Source organism: Manihot esculenta, chromosome 1, assembly GCF_001659605.2.
Source record: "Manihot esculenta cultivar AM560-2 chromosome 1, M.esculenta_v8, whole genome shotgun sequence".
Lineage (NCBI taxonomy): Eukaryota > Viridiplantae > Streptophyta > Magnoliopsida > Malpighiales > Euphorbiaceae > Manihot > Manihot esculenta.
The window spans coordinates 29,005,083-29,027,802 of record NC_035161.2 but is presented as its reverse complement, the minus strand read 5'-3'; the positions used below and the strand labels follow the sequence as shown (position 1 = coordinate 29,027,802).

Below are 22,720 nucleotides of genomic sequence, written 5' to 3'. Positions count from 1 at the left end.
TAGCTAATCCCTCTTATACTTTTGTTTCCACTCTTTAACATCAAAAGAGGAGATAACTTTTATCCATTTCCATTATCCTTTCCCTTTTTATAGCTCCATTTAAACAACCTTTAAAAGTTTAACTTATTAAACTTTTTCTGTATTGTTTATAAAAATTTCTTCTGGATTCTTCATAATTTATCTTATAAATTTCTTTTCCTATCATTTTTTTTTTTATAAATATGTGATGGTAGTTATTTTTGCTTTTCTTTAATCATATACTTTGCAAATTTGCCACTGAGTTAACATATTATTTTATAAAAAAGCTTCTTTAGTTGTGCATGTTTTATGTTTATTGCATTTTAGGCCAAATCAGTTATCAATGAACTGCCACTGTTGGCTGGAATAGATCTTGAACCTTGTGTGGATTGTCATCAGCTCAGCATCTCAAGTTTTCCCTCCATCATAGGCATTTTGTTGGGATTGTCTTTGAATTTTATGTTTGGTAAACTAATCTTTGTGAAGATTGGCTGCTAGTCTGATGGCTGTACAGTTCCACACATTTGTTGGATTTGTTTGTTTGACTGTGTGTAATTTTCAAACATTAAGATTTAAGATGTGCGTTCCCGCATGGGGTTCATTCATTCTTGCCATGGTTGTATTTCTGTTGGGCTGCTGTTTATCAATTGCGTGTCCATTAACAATTATGCTTTAATTGAAGATAACATCAACTCGAGCAGTTGCATCTATCACATCATGGTGTGCACAGTTTAAAAGTGATGTTCAGCTCAAGTTTGCCAGGACGTTTATGTGGAAATTCTTTTGGAAGACTGTTTCATCTTCATTCTCTGATTCTGAGGTGCGTTCTGATTTAATCGTCTTTACTTACTAAAATATTGGCAGGTTAATCAGTTCTTTTGCATTTTGATTTACTTCCACTGATTGATCCAAGTGTGCCAAATCAGAGTGGAGCAGAAGTTTTTGTAGCAGCATATGAAGCATTAGCTCCCATTCTGAGAGCACTAGTATCCACATTCTCTCCTCTAGATTTGGATCCTATTAGAGAAAATGACAAATCATCATCTTCTGCAGAAGGCAAGGCTTGGTTAGATCCTTTGCTTCTCTCTTTCCTTCAAAATATCAACAATCTTCTTGCAGTTGGAGTACTGGTGCGGACAAGAAGGGCAGTTCTGCTGAATTGGAAGGTGATCAACATGATTCTCTTCTTCCATTTTCAAATTGTTATCGGTACTTGAATCATTTTGGTAGTCCCCTAAGTTGTTTCATTGACCTTTATCTTGGTAACTGGATAAAGGAGTTGCTTATGTGAAATATGTTTACACTGGATAAATGTGTTCTTATGTATAGCTTCTGATTATTATCCATTGTTGCACTGGCATGAGTGATATTCTTAATAAATAGCAATGCCATTAATGTGATATGAATGTTTATAAATGATGACGACGAATTCCCGACTGACATGTCATTACTGATACAGTGGCGTTGCCTGGAATCTCTGCTGTCTATCCCTTGCTATGCTCTTGAGAATGGGATTCTTTTAGAGAATAATAGATCATTGTTCTCAGATGCAGCAGTCAGATGCGTTTTTAGTGATCTTGTTGAGAGGTAAGATGACTCACCGCTAGTAGTGATTTTCTTGAGCTTGTTTTCATTTTCATTATTTGGCTGCAAATTTCTTATGCTTGTGATGGTTATTTAGTAGGCTGTGCTTGACACCTTTTCTATGATTTGCACCAATGCTTGAAATCTCTTGGGCCTGCAAAGTATTTTGATACACCCAGGCTTCCAAATTGGACCTGTAGTTGATTCTACTTTTACGATAACAGAATACTGAAATAGATTCTTATTCGTTGTAAACTTTATCCCGAATGATTTTCAGCCTCGAGAATGCTGGGGAAGGTTCTGTTTTGCCAATGTTGAGATCCATAAGATTGACCTTGAGCCTTTTGGCCGCTGGAAAGTCAGGTTCACTTGTTTCCTCATGCAATGGTGTGGATGCCCAGGTACTATTCTTTTGTCTGTATGTGTTTGTTTACAAAGCCTTTGTGGGTTTTAGTTATCAGAATTAGCTTGCCTGATGCAAGGTATTAAATGATCATGAACTGTTGTTGCCAATGATATTCGGTTCACTCCATAATGCTCGCTGGAAGTAATGTTTGCTTAAATGCTTTTAAGGGAAATGAAATAGGATATGTTAGAGCATCCAAACTGAAAGATTATGTGGAGGCAGTGTTGTTAAGGGTGATAAAAGGCAAGGTGAGAGGCGAGGTGAGGCATCACCCCCTGGCCTTGCTTGACTGAGGCGAGGCGCCTGCACAAAGGCGATGTCTCAGTCCACAAAGGTGCCAGGCGAGAGGCGTTAGAGGCGACGCCTCACTGAAGCAAGCCTTTTTAAAAAAAAAAAAAAAGCTTTTAAACAACAAAAGAGAAATTCTAGTCTCTTCCAAGTTCCATCTCTTTCAAATAGCAGATAACACTTCCACAGCAACTAAAATGCAAATTTCTTACTCCTTTTTCTCCAAATACCATCAACCAGGTATGTCTCTCCTCCTTTCTCTCTTCTTCTTCTTCTTCTTCTTCTTCTTTCTCCTTTCTTCTCTCTCTACTGTATCTGCATAGCAGCACGTCTTCTTTTTTTAATTTTTCTCTCCTCTTCTCCTTTTTCCTTCTCTTTCTCATCCTCTCTTCTTTCTTTGCTAGATCTGGCACAACAACAAATCCTCTATTTCTTTTCCCTTTTTTTTTTTTAAATTTCTCTCTTTCAAATAATATTTATATTTCATTTGAACATGTAATTTTTCCTTTAAATATGGGTGTTCATTGAAGTGTTTATATGTATATATATGTATATTTAAAATATAAAACGAAATTTTGGCTTTGTCGTCTTTTTTAAAAAGGGTCGCCTCGCCTCTCGTCTAAGGTGATAGGGACCCTGTGGCCTTAGTGTTGCCTCTCACCTTGATAACAATGTGTGGAGGGCTCCACAATGACACTATATAAGATCATAGTAAACTTTATACTGAACCAATACTTGTGATGAAGGGCCTGCAAATGAGGTGAGTATAAGAACAAAACAAGTACAATTTTGGCAGGCTTTCATAATATGTTGTGGTATTTGATTTAAAAGTTTAAGCCAGCAGATGAGGAGGCACTTGTGCCAAATAAGGCCATACTTAAGTTGGTCTTTTAACAATATAGTGCCTCGTGAATATGGGAATCTTCAGTAACTGGGGGTTGTTTTGGTGGAGAGGAGTAGAGTTTATTATTTGTGGCAAATATTAGTTACTCAGTTTTTTGAACCAAGAGGAATCCTGCAATATTCATTTGTAACTGCATACCTATTTTGTTTGTTGGAATTTGAGGTGGTGTGGTTTTCAGTTCAATTTCTTGATTTTCATTTTGTGGAATTCAATATGGTTATATAATTTGTATCAACATTGATGGAATGAGCAATTGAATACCACGATACTTAAAACTACAAAAGCTTATTAGACTAAAACACTGTCCCTCGTTTTATTCTCTCTCTCTCTCTCTTTCTCTCTCTCTCTCTCATGATGCATTTGGCATACATATAAAACATAGATTTAAGTTGCAGTCATGGCAATGATAGACATTGTGGTTGCTTTAATAGAAATGGAGCCATTAAAGGTTACAGCCTGTCTTTATGCATTTTCTGTTTTACAAATTCTTAGACAAATAGGGATTGAGTAATATAACTGATGAATCAATACGATACACTAGAGACACATTCATTGCAAGGCTTATGCAAGACATGGGCAGCAGAAAGAAGGAAATGACAACCAAAATGGCATCAATAACTATTAATTGAAGATTTCATAGACAATATCAAATTAAGATATTATCTTGATTTTAGTAGCCTTGATCAAGGCCTCGAATTTGGGCTTTTTTGGGAATTTATTTCCACATGTAGTCATGTAATCTAATAAAAGGAGAATGCATTCATGAATACAACAAGCAGAAACTTTTTGCGAATTCTAAATGGTCAAGGCTCTCCCCATAGAGCTTCCATTCTCATTCACCGTAGGTCATTCAAGGAAAGGCTGAAACACCAACAAGGGAAACTCTGCCAATTGCCAATGCTGAAGAAGATTTTCTGGTCCAGCGAGCCATGGCACAATTCTAGTCAGGGCACATAACAAAATACATCAAATGCAGACATTGAATCCATATGATTTATAGTTATTATTTTGATCAACTTTAGTAAGTAGCACAAAACAAAATTGAGATCAGAGATCTAAGCTTACTACCAATTAAAGAGTGTCAACAAGAGTACAAGGCATTGGGGGTCTTGACATTGAGTTTGGGAGTTTTCCCCTGTTATGAAAAGTAATCAAGTCAAAATTTCTAGTAGCAAGGTTTTCGAGGAATTTAGTGTGAAGAAGGCCAAAGAAATACACAAGGAACAGTTACTGGAGAAGTGGGGGCTCTGGGGAATGAAAAAGAGAGAGAGCTCCTTTTTTTTATGCTTGTATGACGGTTGCAGCTGTTATTGTATTGGTAATAACATGATAATGGGCAGTACTGATGCATTTTTTTCCTACTTTGTATAAGTAACATCACAGTAACAGGACACTCAAATTCCTTTAATAACTGCTGTTATTTTATGTGGTAGCCATCATTTGAGACCATGATATGAAGGGATTTTCAGGAGCCTAGTCTTGGATTGGTTCTTTGTTGCTTCTAAATTACTTGTTCAGTTGCGTGCAATTGAGTGCTAAATACTAATATAGTATACCAAACATGAAAAATTATCTGCAAATTCAATTTTCATATGTAGTTTTAATGCATTTATATGATGAGTCCTTTCACTTCTCTGTGAGCCTGCATTTATTCCTGTTTCCTTATAAAATGTCTATTGTGATTTAATTTTGCTATGTAAGGCCAACATATAGTCACAGTTTGGTAGTACTCATGTATTATTGATGAAGTCTTAGTAAATTGTCAGAAACAGAAGAGATAATGAAGTTTCCCTGATTCTCTATTGGGCCATAAATTTTGTATATTACTTTTTGTTGGATGTTTTCTATTGCTCAAAGAAGAAAGTTCAATATAATTTAAAAAAAAAGCTCAATTCTAATGTAGATGATGTGGCGTTTGGTTCGTTCCTCTTGGATATTGCATGTCAACAACAGCAAGCGGAGGGTTGTGTCTATTGCTGCACTTTTATCGTCTGTCTTGCACACTTGTGTGTTTGCTGATGAGGGGATGCATTTAATTGACGATGAACCTGGACCTCTTAAGTGGGTATGCAATTCCTCATGTGTGAATGTGTTTAACAATTTCCCTTGTGTTGTGACTATATCTGGTCCACCTTATGAGGATAGCTAACTGTATTTGTTATCTGTCGATATCACTGTTGCAGTTTGTTGAAAACATTCTCGAGGAAGGTACAAAAAGTCCTCGTACAATTCGTCTTACGGCATTGCATTTAACAGGGCTGTGTCTTTCACATCCAAGGATAATTAAATATTACATAAAAGGACTAAAGCTGCTTACACTTTATGGTTCCGGTGTGTAACATGCTTCTGTTCTTTGTATCATACCTTGATTAGTTTTATTTTCCTTATATATAGAAATGCATTTGATTTTGAGATTTTTTCCAACAGTTGCATTTGATGAGGATTTTGAAGCTGAATTGGCTGAAAATCGTGATGCAAGGACCGAAGTTTCATTATTGGCTAAAAGCCCTGATCCTGAACTGACTGAAGTAAGCTGTCCAATTTGTCATTTTCTTTATCTTGCATGATGTTTTATTTAGTGAAGAATTCAATTTTAATATTAATTAATTAATAATTTGTGCCAGAAAATCATATTATGGTTATTCTTGGATGAGGATGTCTAAGGGAAAAGTTATCTGGATTCTGGAAGCAACTTGCTTTTGTCCATTACTCTGTTCATACTTCATAGGGATAAGTAAATGTTTCATAGTGGACAATATTACTTTAATAATAATAATAATAATAGTAATAATAATAACTACGTTTATTCACCTACATGAATGATATTAAAATCAATTAGTTAGTAGTGAAACGCTTCAATATATAATGGACAAAAATCTGTTTTGTGCGATAATGAGCCTAAGAGGAAACCATGATCTTACCTCAAAGCAATCCAATCTTCATAAACCCTGACAAATAAGCTTTTCTGATAACTTAGTTGTAGAATGTAGATGCTAACGGATTCAAGAATTTGTTAGCATGACTAGAAGCTGCATCAGAAATCAAATCTCTTGTCTAGTACTTGTGATGCAAATAGTGATGTGAATGAAGGTTATACTTTGCTTTGTCATTTTTTAAGCTTGTGAAAGGCATATAGGGATAGATATCTGTTGAGGAATCATTAAGCTTGAGTATCCCTGTTTCCGTACTATGTTGTTTATACGCCTTGAAGTTGACTACTCTCTTAGAGATTGAGCTGGTAGGCTGGGAAACATTTTCACTTCAATATGGTAATAATTTGCTCATGATGATCATGATTCATACCAAGTGCCTCTCAAAATTGCTATATTATGTTACTTTCTAACTCGTGACTTTTCTCATAGGCATTTATTAATACAGAATTGTATGCACGTGTCTCTGTTGCTGTTCTATTCTACAAGCTGTCTGATTTGGTGGGGTCACGAAATGAAAATGGAGATTGCTGTGCTGCTCTTGAATCCGGCAAACTGTTTCTGCTAGAGCTTCTTGAATCAGTGGTACTGATTAGAAATCTTTATCATAATACAGAGGATGAACTTGGTAACTTAATGTTTTTGAAGAAAAGGTGCCTCATAATGTTGGATTTGTGTTTAGATATTTTTGTTTTTGGATCCTGATTAGATGCCTTTCATATGTTTATGGAGCGCTTTTAAATTGTAAATATGCATTCTTCTTAGTCTTATGTTGAAATTTATAACATGCAATAGATATGCAATTTGAAATATGCCTTTTGTCTTGCATTAGTGACTGTATCAGACCGATGCTGGGTTTTCAATCAACTGATGTTAGTTGGACTGTCCTATGATGATACTTAGAAATCCACTCAAACCTAAAAAGCTCAAGTAGTAAGTTGGGGCTTAGAAGAGGAATTATTCTCTAACGTGTCCCAGGATGCATATGGTTGTGGGCAAGTACACACACATCTTAATTTAACTATGCTTTAATCCCCAAATTGGGGTTGGTTCCTACCTCCAAGTTTTGTTGACATTTATTGATAGGAATGGGATGGCCAATATTTGCACTATGGACTAAATGGCCATTGAGGTTTTGACACCTTAGTTAAAATCATCATTATAAAAAGCTTAAACTTGAAGGTAAAGAGCCTGATAATATGTTTTATTGATATGGATCCTTGTCCCTGAAGGGGATATATAATCTTTGTACAAAATTAAAGGTGGTTTTAAACTTTAAACCTGTCAAAAACTGTATTATGCAAGTTTTAATTAAAGGTCTATTGCAACGTGTAGATTATATAGAGGGAATAAAAGTTTATGGTTAATGTAAGCTTGGACCATTACTTCAATTTATTCTCTCCAAATTGGTGATGCTTGAACAAAATACATGAAATAAATGAGTCTCTTGGGAGCTCAAATTAACAACTTAAAGGTTAATAGCCTTGTTCTCTACTAAGCTACATGCATTGGTGCTGCATCAGTATTGGTTTTGCAAGCGCCATAGTATAGAAATGTGTTGCTGATGGTGCGGCATTTGCAGAAGTATTTTACTTGTTACTTTGTTTTTTGTTAGTTTTGTTTCTTGATAAGAGCCCAAAACTTTGTTTCTTATATCCTTGGGTTTTCTTGGCATTTTTTAGCCCAAAATTGTCAGAATTCATGTCATAACACTTTGTAAATGATATACTTTCAGATAAACAGCGAATTCTTTAGATTGGTCAAGCGGTGCATATCTGTTTCCTTCATATAGGAATATTTTGTGTTTCATTATGTAATTGTAATGTGTAATAGTCTTGACAGCATAAACTGTTAATGCAGGTAAATGACAAGGATCTTGCAAAGGAGTTATACAAAAAGTACAGTGGGGTGAGTAATGATACGGTTTTTGGTTCATAGTTGGAAGCTCAGAAACATGAAAAACCGGAATTTATTTAAAATAGAAGCTACTGTGGTAAAAGCAAATAAATAGTTAGTGGTTAATTATGATTCTTAGTGCTGGAATACAATTACTGCAATTTATCATGAATTTGCTTGCTTTATTAAAACCACAAATAACTCTAGAACAGTTGTGAATAGTTTGAATGATTAGAAAGTTCAAAATTTTTCCAGTACTCTCCTCACTAGGTCCATGCTTTTATTGTTATACTGATCACTGATGTCTACAACAGATCCATAGGCGAAAAGTACGTGCTTGGCAAATGATATGTGTTTTGTCTAGATTTGTTGATGATGATATAGTTGGGAGAGTGACAAGCAGCTTGCACATAGCCCTTTATGTAAGTGTTGCTAAACTGCATATCACATCTGCTATTCTCTTCCACAATAAATTTCTATATTACAAAATTGTGAAATTTCATTTTGTTACTGAGAATTTCTGCATGCTTCCAACGTATTGCTAGACAGGCTTTATTTTAGGCAGAAATTATGCATTAACCATTGTGTTTTTTTGCTTTGTCTTATTGCAGAGAAACAACTTGCCTGCTGTTCGGCAATACTTGGAGACTTTTGCAATTAATATTTACTTGAAGTTTCCTTCATTGGTGAGAATTTATTTGGTTAATTAGTTTAGAGAAAATTCAGTCTCTTTGTGCTTTCATTCATTGGATTATATGGGCAAATCCAGCCTGCCTTTTTGTTTTTTTCCTTAAAATTTCATTTGCTTCTCCTTATTCTGTCACAAAGGGACAGATGTTATGTGGAGAAAGCATGCAGCAGAGATCCTAAGAATCTACGATGTAGATGACCTATAAGTAAGAACTTGAGTGGAATAGGCCTGTGAGGTGTGCATCATCTTTTTTTTTTCCCCAATCAGCAACACTGTATAACCCGCTCCTTTTATATTTCTTCTTATTCTTCTTCCTTTCTCCCCCTTTTTCTACCGATTTTGTTTTTTTTTGTTAATTGCTTGAAAGAGAAAAAAATGGAAAATGCAAGATATACAAAACGGAGCAAGCATGAGATGGAAACCAGAACATAGGAAATTGGCATCTATAATTGATTTAATTGGACAGGAAGAGGAATTGATCCTTTTTGACAATTGAATGCTGAAGAAAAAGGCAAGCTATGCATGTTTAGGTTTTCTGCAAAGTCTCACGCTGGTAACTTCCTAGCTATTTCTCAGGATGCATTCCAGGTATGGAGAAATTTAAAGCATACTTTCTAGAGAGAAGAAAGTGTGGAGATGTTGTTTGATATTCTAGGAGTGTGATCAGACGGTTCCATTCCGAAATGAATAAACCAAAAACCAAAATCTACAAATTATGACAACTGAACTGAATCAAAACATCAGAAAACTGAATTGGATCAAACTAGTGATTTTCAGTTTGATTTGGTTTGGTTCATTGGTTCAAAATTCAATATCAAAACAAAAACGAAGGGCCAGAGCAAGAACCAAAAAAACCACAACAATTCTTCCACTTTCAGCGGCAATTGCTGAACCCAGATAAAAGTACTCTAGATTATGCAACATGAACAACATCTATTCACAGTCCAAGGTCAGCAAATACAAGCATTAATGAAAAATTAACAAAAAATTAACACAATGTTCATTATATTCCACGTTCAGCAGTAGGTCAATTAATGAAAAATTAACAAAATGCCCATGTTTATGGTTCTGTGTTAATCCATTGTCCATGACTGCATGCTCATCCACTACCTGGTACAAAAGATTAACATCTATAGGTAAGGACATAACAAAGAGTGATAGACAAACATCAATAGGTAAGGACTGAGATTGAGAGACGATGCTGCTTTTGGGACCATTTTCCTCACAAGACCATGAAGGTAGCTCTGCGCTCACGTCTCCAGGTTGATCATCAGTACTTAAATCTCCAAATCTCTAAACTAAAACTAAATTATATCTTTGCAAATCTCCAATATTTAAATTGAAATTAACTACATCTATTGCAAATATAGAATAAACCAATTATTGGAATAAGAAGAACTTGGATGACTTCACCTCATCCTCAATCTTGACCTTCAACAAACAGCACTGGCTATGAGGACCTTGGATGACATCACGATGATGAGACGAGAGAGAGGCGAGAGGGGCTGAGGGATTGAGGGAGAAGGATTTGAGGATAGAAATGAGGGGAAATGCAACGTGACTGATGCGGAGAACAAGGGAATGGGGAATAAATATCATAACCCTAAAGCTTAAATGAAAAAAAAAATGCAGTGTATTGAGAATAGTGGTTATTTTCAGTTTTACCAAAATTGTATTCTCCAATGCCTAACTAAACCAATCCAATTTACTCTATAAACTGAATCGAATGACCGATTAAATTGGTTTTGGCAATTATTTCGGTTCAAATCACGTAGTACTTCCCTTTAGATATTTCTTCCCCTGGTTATGAAACAATGTGACCATTGCTTTTACTGCTAAGAATAGCTAATTGGAGTTTTGGACTGTATTATTGAATTTGAAAATCTGCTATAAGCCTATTTAGAAGCTTCCTAAACAATTGAAACAAGGGAAGCTACTTTTGGAGGGGATCAAGTTTCTGGAAATGTCTGTATGAGAAAAAAAGGTCTATAGTAACAGCTTTACAGGGGCATCATCAGTTTACCAGCTATAGTGACCGCTCTGTGAACTTCAAATTAGATTGCAGTGCTGTCTTACTGAGAAAAAAATGATGGTTCCAGTATTACTTTGTGAAAATGTGCACCTAAACTGGAAGGTAGAATGCAAAGAGATCGAATGCAATTATACCAACAACAACAAAAAAAAAGAACATCTCAATTGTGTTTACTGTAGCAACCTAAGCTATGTAATAGACCATAATACCCAGGAAGTTGCATGTATAGCTACCCACAATGCCTATATAAGTTTAGCACTGCAAATTTGCAGCTACATTTCAAACTTAAACTGTTCGACTGTGGTCATTGCAATTGCAACATGATTTATGACTCTTAAACTATGTGAATAGAGGCCATTTGTGGTGATTTGAAAAGGTGAGATATATGTTTTGCAATTATCACGTACTAATGCTATGTTATGATTAGCATGCTTTACATTCATAATCATACTTGGGGGTAATGCTTGCTGGAATTTTTTTTTTTTGAGTAGTTATTCATTATTTGATCATTTATAATCTGTTTTTACCAGTTTATTTGCTTTATTCTTATTTCAGGTTGGGGTACAATTGGTTCCTATATTAAGAGATTATGACATGAGGCCACAGGTAAATGTTATATGGTAAATTCTCTCCATTTAATCCCTGATTATAGTTGGACATTTGTAGGTGATATCACTTGTAATCCAAGATTATATTCTTTTTACTTGATTGTCCATCCTGGAATCACTTTTTTCTCGTTGAAGCACTTATGCAGTATAAGTTTCTCTTTGATGCTTAGTTTTGTTTCAATATGAAATTGTCCACAAGATCAGATAACACATACCTTTGTATAATTTCTTTGTCTCTAATCTATTAATGAGAACCCACACTTGCTGGCTTTCCTGATCATCTAATCCATTGGACATAAGAATTTGGAATGACAATGAGAATAATCTACCAAACCACACTTTCTTTTTGCAAATACAAGCCTACAACCTTAAGCCCATACCTCATGTTGCTCACTGGATATCACTGTTGATAAATATTCATGTGATATGAGTATGCTATTTCTCTCTGAGCCTTTTTTTGTAATTTTTTCCCCTTCTACCTAGGAGGATTATATCTAAGTATCAACTTCCATTTTAAGTGTCCAATATGTGTCAACAGAGGTACTCTGGAATAAAGTAAAGAGTTAGAGCAACAGATCTCATGTATTTTCAAGTTATCCTTAACTTGGAACATCTTATTGTTGCTTCTAGATATTGTGGTTAATTTGTTGAGTGCTTAGCCCAAAACTGAGGAGGTTTTATCATTATGAGGAAAACGAAAAAAATAGGCAGAAAAGAAAGAATGAAAGAAAAAAAGAAAGTGATGTGGCCTTGTGTTTTGAAAGGAGGAAATTGATATATCGCTATGGTTTGAACATGCATACCTCTAGAGATAGTGATGTGGCAGTTAGGGGATCCTTTGAAATGACATGGTAATTTTTGGATCTATTTCTTTATCATCCATTGCGAATGCATGGTGCTGATATTCTATTACAAGACTGATACATAACATAATGTTGTGTTAGAAACACAAGAATAAGGAGAAGGGGAATGAAGCGGTTGAGATGCACATTCCACCATCTCCACCACCATCAGCTCCAAATGTTCTGGCCCTAGTATGCCAAGCGTTCAAGCAGGATAGCAAATTTGAGAACCCATAATTGCTATATCTAGATGTTCATGAAAGTTGACAATGATGTCCACATGGTCCTAGCAAAAGGCTTGCATTTGTTTTCCAAGGCATTTGGACTCTTCATTTGGAGCTTAGTATGTGGTCTTGCCTCCATGCTGAGTAGAACAAGTACACGACTTTTTTTTTTGCAATAAAATTGTCATTGGTGCAATATAAGGTGAAAGGGAGAGAGGGAACAAGGGTGGGAAAAGTGATTAACAGGAGCAGGAATTGGGATAGGGGAGAGAGGAATGGAGAAGGTGAAAAGAAATGAACAAATTAATTTTTGGTTTGAGGCACAAATTTTTGTAAAAACAATGATAATAAATACATATGAGTTTCTTATAACAATTATTTTAATAGACTTTTGAGTCTATATACTTGTTTATGTTAGTTATGAATGTGCTAACCAATCGTAATCAAGACGATATCTCATGGTGTATGTTATTTGTAGATGATGTTATCTTAGTTGATGAAATTAGTGGAGTTGACCTGGAGTTGTGGAGGACACTTGAGATTAAGAGTTTTAGGCTAAGTAGAAGTAAAATAGAATATACACATTGTAAGTTTAGCTCTTTTAGAAAATGGAGGTGAGATCCAATTGGATGAATTTTGATGTCAAAATGCACTAATTTAAGTATTTAGGTTTTCTATTTAAAAGAACAAAGTAAATTTGAGAACATAACACAGAATCAAAACAAGATGGTTGAGATGGAAGAGTGCAACTGGTGTGCTACACAATCTTATGATTCTTGACAAGTTCAAAGGTAAGTTCTACAAAATTGTGTTCAAGACTAATTCGTTTTATGGGAGTGCATATTGCGCATCCAAGTTACAGTATACCCACAATATAAGTATGACAAAAAAATATGAGTGCTAAAGTGGTTGTTGGGGAACAAGGTAATTGATAATAGTAGAAAAGATTAGAGAGTCAATTTAGATGGTTTGGCAATGTAATATAGAGTATCAAATGTCCCAGTGCAAAAGTATGATATATCAATGGTGGAATGAGTGGAGGTACCTAAAATGACCTGGACAAAAGTAGGATGAAAATGCTCTATAGTGAAAAAGTATCCACATATATAGCTGACTAACTAGTTGGAATTAGGTTTAATTGTTGTTATTGTTGTTGTTTGTAATTTAATTTTCTCTTCAATTTGAGTTGGTGCTACATGAGAGGACTTCATGGAATGATAAAGGATGTGTGGTATTTTAATATTTTTGTAACTAATTTGCCAGCAATTTGCGGTGGATTTAATTTGATGCATTCAATATCTTGTTAATGAGTTTTATTTTGTGAATGAGTTGATGACTACTCGATGCCATTTACTATGGTTCACGAGATCTTATGTTAATTAATATGTCAAATGCAGGCTCTTTCTTCCTATGTGTTTATAGCAGCTAATATTATCCTTCATGCATCTGAAGAATTTCAAGCCAGGCATTTGGATGAATTACTTCCTCCTGTAGTTCCATTGTTAACCTCACATCACCACAGCTTACGGGGTTTTACTCAGGTCCTGATTGTTAGATGCATTTTTTCATCAATATAAACTCTATTGCTGTCTATGCATAATAAATGTCTGCTGTCTTTCTGCAGTTGCTTGTTTACCAAGTTTTTTTAAGATATTTTTCTCAATTGAACTTTCAAGCCTCTGAAGCCATGTCTTTGGAGAAAAGGTGCTTTGAAGATCTGAAATCGTACCTGGAAAAGAACCCTGATTGTAGTCGGTATGATATTCTCTATTTCTCAGGGATGAAATTTTGAGGAAAAAAATTATCATGGAACTTATAATTGTTATAATTCATTTGTCCTGGTCCCATTTAATAGCTCAAATCGAAGAAATATCTTTGATGTTTTTATCACTTTTCTTTATCAACTCTGTTAGAAATTCCATTTAAAATGCTCAAGTATCTTCTATGTTTGTGTTCCCATGTTAAACAGGGTAGATTATGAGGCTTACACATGTTGGTTTAGCACATAGCTCTCATCATGACTATTTGATATATATTGGAAGCTAATCTCACTTTCTTGCTCTCTGTCTGTGTTTATGTATGTTTTTGTAGGCAATGGACTATATATTAAATATTGATATAAGATACCAAGCTATTCTTTTTAATTGGCATAAGCAACTACTAGATTTTGAAAGAGCAATTTTGATAGAGAGTTCTCTTCTAAGGCTCCACTTATTATAATGGCCAAACTGATGGCAGCCTAAAATTTACTTGAAAGCAATGTTGTTCTTTTTTTATTTTCTGACAAATTTAAATGTTGTCCTACTTAATTGATGGTCACTGGTTAGTGAATTTTATATCTTTCCAGTGTGATTATTGGCTGATGGCAGCAGAGCTAGAGTCATATGCCCATTGTGTTCTGTACTATCAAATGTAACTTATTTAATCCATATTTGTCTTTTTCCTTTTCAGATTACGAGCATCAATGAAAGGGTATCTTGATGCTTATAATCCTGCTATCTCCAGTACTCCTGCCGGAATTTTTGTCAACCGCGTTGAGGTTAGTTACACTTTCATTTGATTATTTTCATTTAGAGCTCTTTAGAGTAGAATTTTAACCGGGAATTTCATTTCATTGATTTAGGAAGCACATGATTATTTTCAATTAAAGTTCCATTTGGATTCTCTTTTTAACATTTCTTTTTCTAATTTTATTCTAAAGAATAAAAGTTAGGCAATGAAGAAAAATAAATAGAATGTATTTTCTTATCCTTTTCCATTTTTTACTTTTTATTTTTCTCTTTTTTACCCTAATAGCTAGAATGGATTATAATCAAAGATCATTGGCATAGGTCTATATTTGCGTCCTACCATTTAGGGTTTTTTGTCAAACATACTGATTGGTGCATCTTTCATGGACTGGCAAATTTTGATATTTTTTTTTGGGTTGTGCATAAACTTATTGTAGATGTGATGTGATTCTAATAGTATTTCAGTTATTTTTAATAAAAATTCCTTATTTCTCCTTTAGTCACCTATTCTTGAAAGTTTTTGAGTTTTTAACTTTTTGGTTACTATTTTTTTTTCATTCCTTTTATTTTTTTACTTTCTTATTTTGTTGTTACTGGTTTCTTATACTTTTTTTTTGTTTGAAACTCCAAAATAGATTTTTATTTCTTAGATATGACAGCTAAGTTTATTGAGCTATTCCCATGTGACCAACTTCAGTTGGATTAGCGTATATTCTCTTCACGTTATGGTATTTTGGGCTGCTGACTTGTTTGTATTTTGTTACATTGAAGGAAATTGAGTTTGAATGCGTTCCAACGTCCCTCTTGGAAGAAGTTCTAAACTTTCTAAATGTAAGTGGACGGTTGTTTCTTAATGCTTTATCTTGAGTGGCATCTTATTTTCAGAGTTCCAGGATGTCAGGGAGGACCTTAGATGTTCAATGGCAAAAGATGTTGTAACTATCAAGAATGAGAGCTTAAACATCAGTAAAGATCCCGACTGCAGGAGTATATTACCTAGTGCAGCACCAAGTAAAGAAACATCGCTTGATTTTCAGAAGAAAATAGTTCCTGCTAAACATGAGAAAGAACAGGCTGATTCAAGTTCCATTTTGGCGCACACTGAAGAACATAAACTGTTTATAGGTATGTAAATTCAGAAGTTAATTGAAGGGCTAAAAGCAGATATTTAAGTTCTATTGCTAATGTACTAGCAGATGTGCTGTTGTTTTCTGCAATCTGTTCATCTTCATAGTCAGATCAGATGTGGTTATCATCTGCACATATATTTTACTGATCAAGCTATAGAAGTTCACAAACACTTTGTGCTATCGCTCTATATTCCGCCACAACACTTGATCAAGCTAACAACACTTTGCTTTTTGCTTTTTCAAGTGATAAAGTTTTCTCTCGCGAGTGTACAGTAACAACTGGTGGTATTTGTGAATGAATGTATGCAAAGATGATCGTGTTTAGAGAATAAGAGACCTTTTTCACGAGCAGACTTCAAGTATCGCAAAATGTGAAAAACTGTTTGTATGTGAGACTCACGAGGATCATGCATAAACTGACTGACTAAATTGACTGCATATGCTATGTCTGGTCGAGTATGTGAAAGATAAATCAATCTGCCTACCAACCTCTTATATCTGCCCATATCCACTGATTCACCAATTCGTGCTTATAATTTGTGATTGCTCTCGATGGGAGTTTCTATTAGTTTGTAACCTAACATATCAATTTTTTCTAAAAGATTTAGAATGTATTTTATCTAAGAAATAAAGATTCCCTTCTTTGACCCGACAACCTCAATTTCCAAGAAATATTACAGTTTTTCTAGGTCTTTAATTTCGAACTCCTAAGTCAAAACCTTTTTCAGTCAAGTCATCTCTTTAATGTCATCCCTTGTCATTACTGGGTCATCAACATAGACTATGATGTCTGATAAATAGGGTATGGTCATCATTGCTCTGTTGATAGCCAAAAGAAATCATAGTTCTACTGAAGTGATCAAATCAAGCTCTGGGTGACTGTTTTAACCCATGCAAAGCCTTCTTTAGCCTACACACTCTGGGTGACTGCTTTAACCCATGCAAAGTCTTCTTTAGCCTACACACTTTTCTTTGTGTTTTTTCATCAGCAAATCCAGGAGGAATTTTCATATACACTTCATCCTCTAAGTCTCTGTGGAGGTATGTATTTTTCACATTAAATTATTGAAGATCCCAGTCAAGGTTGACAGTGCAAGATAGAAATATTCTGATTGAGCATAAGATAGCAATACTCTGATTGAGTTCATTTTGTCAATAGCAGCAAATGTCTCCTGGTAATCCACTCCATAGGTTTGAGTGTATCCCTTGACCACTAGTGTAGTATTGAATCTTTCAATTGATCTATCTGCCTTGTGTTTCACAATGAACACCTATTTGTAGCTAACAAGTTTCTTTTTAGGTAGGAGAGTGATAAGCTCCCATGTCTCATTTTGTGCCATTACTTTCATCACTTCAATCATTGCTCCTTTCCATTTAGGATTTACAAGAGTTTCCTTCTAATCCTGTGAAATAAACACAGAGAGGAAATAGACAAGGCAAAGGTTCTATAGAATGGAAACAAAGAATCATAAGAGAGAAAGTTAGAAATAGAGTGCTTTGTGTAACATCTAACTTCTTTTCTTTGAGCAATTGGTTTATTTAGATTATCAAAGAGTTAAAGATTTAGGGATGACTTACTAGATGGAGAATAGGAAGATTCACGACACTGAGTAGGCTGTAAAATGGCTTTTTTTGCTTTTGTTTTGTCTCTTCTTGAGTATCTTCTTAAATTTGGTTTATCCAAGCGCCCAATTTGGTCACTAATAGTCTACCCCTGTATAATAATCTCGTAATCACCAATAATCTCCCCTGTATAGTAATCTCCACTAGAATAAAATGTTCTAGAGTTATAGAACTAGAAATCATATCTTCTCTCTTATTGTCCTCCTCTGAAGAGGTGATGGGGTAGTACTGAAATAAAGTTCAGTCTCACTAAATATAACATTCGGTAACACTCGTAACCTTTCTGTGTGGAAGAGTACCCAACAAATACATATTTAATAGCCCTCAGATTGAGCTTCCTATCTGTCCTAGTATGAACAAAACACATGCATTCAAATACCTTTGGTGGAACAATAGAAGCATTTTTTCCCTTGTAGCACCTCTAAAAGGCTTTTAAAGGCAAGAGTTTTGAGAGACATTCTATTAATGAGATAAGCTGTGACTGAGACTACATCTCCCCAATAGGTTTTTGGAAGGTTCATGGTAAAAAGGAGAGATCGGGCTACTTCTAACAGATATCTATTTTTCCTTTCAGCAACACCATTTTGAGCACTAGTGTAAGGACAACTAGTTTGATGCAATATTCCATTAGATTCTAGATGAACAGAAAAATGGCCATTCATGTACTTTGTACTATTATCAGTTTTCAAAACTTTTATCGTAGCATCAAATTAAGTGCAAATCATCTTATAAAAAAATTAAAAGCAAGAAACCATCTTTGCCTTTATCAAATAAACCTAAGTCATGCGAGTGCAACAATCAATAAAAGTAACAAATCAATGATTACCAAATAGTAAGACCATTTGAGTAGGTCCCCAAACGTCAGAATGGATGGTCTTATTATTACTAGAGGGATAAGAGGATTTTGTATGCTTAACATACTCACAAGTATCACAAGCTAAAGAATCACATTAAGCCTTAAAAAATAAATCAAGATAAAGTTTTTTCTAAAATAAAGAAAGATGGGTGTCCTAACTATCGATGCCACTGTATGTATGATTTCTTGGTTGACATTGACATTCTGATTTCTTCTAAAAAGAACCTAAGTTGAATTCTCAGATTCCCTTTCAACATATGTAAGCTATTGTGCAGTCTACCGTTGCCAATTCTTTTTCCAATTTGAAGGTCCTAAATAACACAATAGACAGGTAAAAATTCAACTTCACAATTAAGTGTTTTAGTGAGAGGACTAATAGATAAAAGATTAATAGGAAAATAAGTAACGTGAAGAACAGAGGATTGCTTGATATTTGGAGTACAAACTGAAGAATTTTGGGGAAAATTTTAAGTATTCTTGTATTTCACTCTTAATCTTTACAATTGGTCTACATGACTATTTATACACAAAAAATCATATCTAAACAGGAAGCAAATAATCAAATAATAATTACAGAGATAATTAAGGATCCTAATCAGATCAAATCAAATCCCTAGAATCAGCTAGGATTAGTAAATAAGTCAACACTCCCCCTCAAGTTGGTGCAAAGATGTCACACATGCCCAACTTGCAAATCAGATTATAGTAGATCTTGTTGTTAAGCCCTTTAGTAAACACATCCGCAAGTTGCCCCGTAGAAGTAACATGAACTAGGCTCAAGACACCGTCTGTTAATTTTTCTTTAATGAAGTGCCGATCAATTTCAATGTGCTTCGTTCGGTCATGTTGGACTGGATTTTGTGCTATACTTATAGCAGTTTTATTGTCACAATACAAGGTTATCTTGTCTCTCTCGGACAATCTCAACTCTTCCAATAACTTCTGCAACCATAAGAGTTCACACACTCCTTGGGCCATTGCTCTGTATTCTGCTTCCGCACTTAACCGAGCAACAACACTTTGTTTTTTGCTCCTCCAAGTGATAAGGTTCCCCCCACAACTGTGCAGTAGCCAGAGGTGAATCTCCTGTCATCGAGAGATCTTGCCCAATCTACATCTGTAAAAGTTTCAATTCGGAGGTGACCATGTTTGGAGTAAAGTAGCCCTTTCTCTGGCGCAGACTTTAGGTATCTCAAGATGTGAAGTACAGCTTACATATGAGTTTCGCGAGGGTCATACATGAATTGGCTGACTAAGCTAACAACATAGGCTATATCCGGTCGAGTGTGTGAGAGATAAATCAACCTTCCTACCAATCTCTGATATCTTCCAATATCCATGGACTCACCAGTTCCTGCTTTCAGCTTGTGATTACTTTCAATGGGAGATTCTGCTGGTTTACACCCCATCATACCAGTTTCTTCCAAAATATCCAGAATGTACTTTCTTTGGGAGATGAAAATTCCTTTTTCTAATCTAGCCACCTCGATACCTAGAAAGTATTACAGTTTTCCCAGATCTTTGATTTCAAATTTCTGAGCCAACAACCTCTTTAGTTGAGCCATTTCCTCTTTGTCATCACCTGTCACCACTATATCATCAACATACACAATAAGAAGGGTGATCTTACTCTTATGATGTTTGATAAACAGACTGTGATCAACATTGCTTTGTTGGTAACCAAAGGATATCATGGCTCTGCTAAACCTGTCAAACCAAGCTCTGGGAGATTGTTTTAGCCCATACAAAGCGTTTTTTAACCTGCACACCTTTTCTTGTGTCTTCTCATCAGCGAATCCAGGAGGAATTTCCATGAACACTTCTTCCTCTAAATCTCCATGGAAGAAAGCATTCTTCACATCAAACTGTTGCAAGTCCCAGTCCAAGTTGGCTGCGCAAGATAACAAAACTCTAATTGAGTTCATTTTTGCAACTGGGGCAAATGTCTCTTGGTAATCCACTCCATAGGTTTGGGTAAATCCTTTAGCAACCAATCTGGCCTTAAACCGTTCAATTGTGCCATCAGCTTTGTGTTTCACTGTGAACACCCATTTACAGCCAACGAGTTTCTTCTCAGGTGGGAGAGTGACAAGCTCCCAAGTCTCATTTTTAGCCAATGCTTTCATCTCTTCAATCATTGCTTTCTTCTATTTAGGATCTGCAAGAGCTTTCTTCCAATCCTGTGGAATAGACACAGAGGAAATAGACAAGGCAAAGGCTCTATAGGAAGGAGATAAAGATTCATAAGAAACAAAGTTAGAAATAGGGTGTTTAGTGCAAGATCTGACCCCTTTTCTTTGTGCAATAGGTTTATCTAAGTCATTGAAACATTCAAGAGTTGTGGGTAACTCACCAGAAGAAGATTATGACTGGATAACTCACCAGGAGAAGATTCTTGACTCTGAGTAGACTGCATAATGGCTTCTTCTGCCTTGTCTCTCCTCGAATACCTTCTCAAATCTGGCTTGTCCAAACGACCAGTTCTCTCTCCTTGATTGGACATCTCCCCCTGTCTACTAGAACTCAAACTTTCTAGTTGAACCATATCATTCAGAATCACAGAATTCGGGATCACCTCTTCTTGCTCATTATTCTCCCCCTGAAGAGGTGAGTGGGTGGTACTAAAGTAGGGTTCAGTTTCTCGGAAGGTAACGTCCATACTAAGTATTTCCTGGAGGGAGGATGATAACACTTGTATCCCTTCTGTGTTGGAGAATACCATACCCAACAAACACAAATTTAAGGGCCTTGGGATCCAGTTTTCCTGCCGTTGTAGTATGGACAAAGCAAACACACCCAAACACTTTTGGTGGAACAACATATGAATTCTTCCCTTGTAGAACCGCCAAATGACTCATAAAGTCAAGGGTCTTGAGAGGCATTCTATTGATAAGATAAGCAGATGCAAGAATTGCATCTCCCCAATATGCTTTGGGTAGATTCATGGTGAACATAAGAGATCGAGCTACCTTCAATAGATGCCTATTTTTCCTCTCAGCAACGCCATTTAGAGTACTAGTATAAGAACAACTAGTCTGGTATATTATCCCATTACTCTCCAAATAAGCAGAGAAGCTACTATCCATGTATTCTCTTCCATTGTCAGTTCTCAAAATTTTCACCTTAGTATCAAATTGAGTACAAACTATCTTATGAAAGGATTGAAAACAAGAAAAGACATCACTTTTAGCTTTAATTAAATAGACCCAAGTCATTCGAGTGCAACAATCAATAAAGGTGACAAACTATCGATTACCAGACAAGGAGACAGTTTGAGTAGGCCCCCAAACATTAGAATGAATAGTCGCAAAAGGAATTTGACTTTTATTATGACTCAAAGGATAGGATGTTCTAGTGTGTTTAGCATACTCACAAGCATCACAAAATAGAGAATCAAACTGAGTTCTAGCAAACAAATTAGGATAAATTTTTTCTAAAGCAAAAAATGATGGATGCCCTAACCGTCTGTGCCACTGTATTATTTCCTTATTGACATCCTTATTTTCTCCAAAACAGGCTTGAGATATCGAAGAACCTGGATCACCCTCCAACATATATAAGCCATCATGCAACTTAGCATTGCCAATCCTCTTTCCTGTGTGAAAATCTTGAATAACACAATGATCAGGAAAGAATTCAATTTTACAATTAAGGGCATTGGTGATAGCACTAACAGATAAAAGGTTGATAGAAAAGTGGGGAACATGGAGGACAGATGATAATTTAATATTGGATGTGCAAATAACAAAACCTGTTCCGGATATGGGAGTAAAAAAGCCATCAGCAATTTTGACACTATCTTTGGTTAGGGAAGGAAAATAATTGAGAAAGCCTTTAGAAGAACCTGTCATGTGTTTATTCGCACTAGAATCGATAATCCATGGAATATTATGAAGAGATGAAGCATTACCTGACTTTACAAAGTCAGATGTGGCACTGAAGAATGAGTAATCAGAGTTAGGAATCGAGACTCTTTTTTTTACCTTCTGCTATTGACACCCTTTTATCTTTTGTCATTGACACCCTTTTACCTTCTACCATGGTAAAGGTTTATAAACTGTGACAGAATAGGAGGTATCTAAGGTTGTACACACAAGAGAGCCCAATTGATTCACCAAAAAGACCGGGTAGCAGCACGGGAAGGCCGGAAAGATGATCGGAATCGTCGCCGGAGTGAT

General features: G+C 35.5%; 1 protein-coding gene across 3 annotated transcripts in view; it reads left to right on the top strand.

Annotated features, from left to right (window-relative positions):
* Positions 1–22,720, top strand: part of LOC110629722 — a 48,051-nt gene that overhangs the window by 20,879 nt on the left and 4,452 nt on the right. For all 3 annotated transcript variants that reach the window (XM_021776818.2, XM_021776825.2, XM_043956634.1), the window contains 17 exons: positions 701–838; positions 945–1,184; positions 1,478–1,605; positions 1,880–2,003; positions 5,104–5,265; positions 5,384–5,531; positions 5,628–5,728; positions 6,563–6,715; positions 7,991–8,038; positions 8,341–8,448; positions 8,638–8,712; positions 11,305–11,355; positions 13,821–13,964; positions 14,048–14,178; positions 14,875–14,962; positions 15,705–15,764; positions 15,827–16,058. In XM_021776818.2, the coding sequence (XP_021632510.1) occupies positions 701–838; positions 945–1,184; positions 1,478–1,605; positions 1,880–2,003; positions 5,104–5,265; positions 5,384–5,531; positions 5,628–5,728; positions 6,563–6,715; positions 7,991–8,038; positions 8,341–8,448; positions 8,638–8,712; positions 11,305–11,355; positions 13,821–13,964; positions 14,048–14,178; positions 14,875–14,962; positions 15,705–15,764; positions 15,827–16,058 (2,131 nt within the window). The remainder of the gene's footprint in view (positions 1–700; positions 839–944; positions 1,185–1,477; positions 1,606–1,879; positions 2,004–5,103; positions 5,266–5,383; positions 5,532–5,627; positions 5,729–6,562; positions 6,716–7,990; positions 8,039–8,340; positions 8,449–8,637; positions 8,713–11,304; positions 11,356–13,820; positions 13,965–14,047; positions 14,179–14,874; positions 14,963–15,704; positions 15,765–15,826; positions 16,059–22,720) is intronic.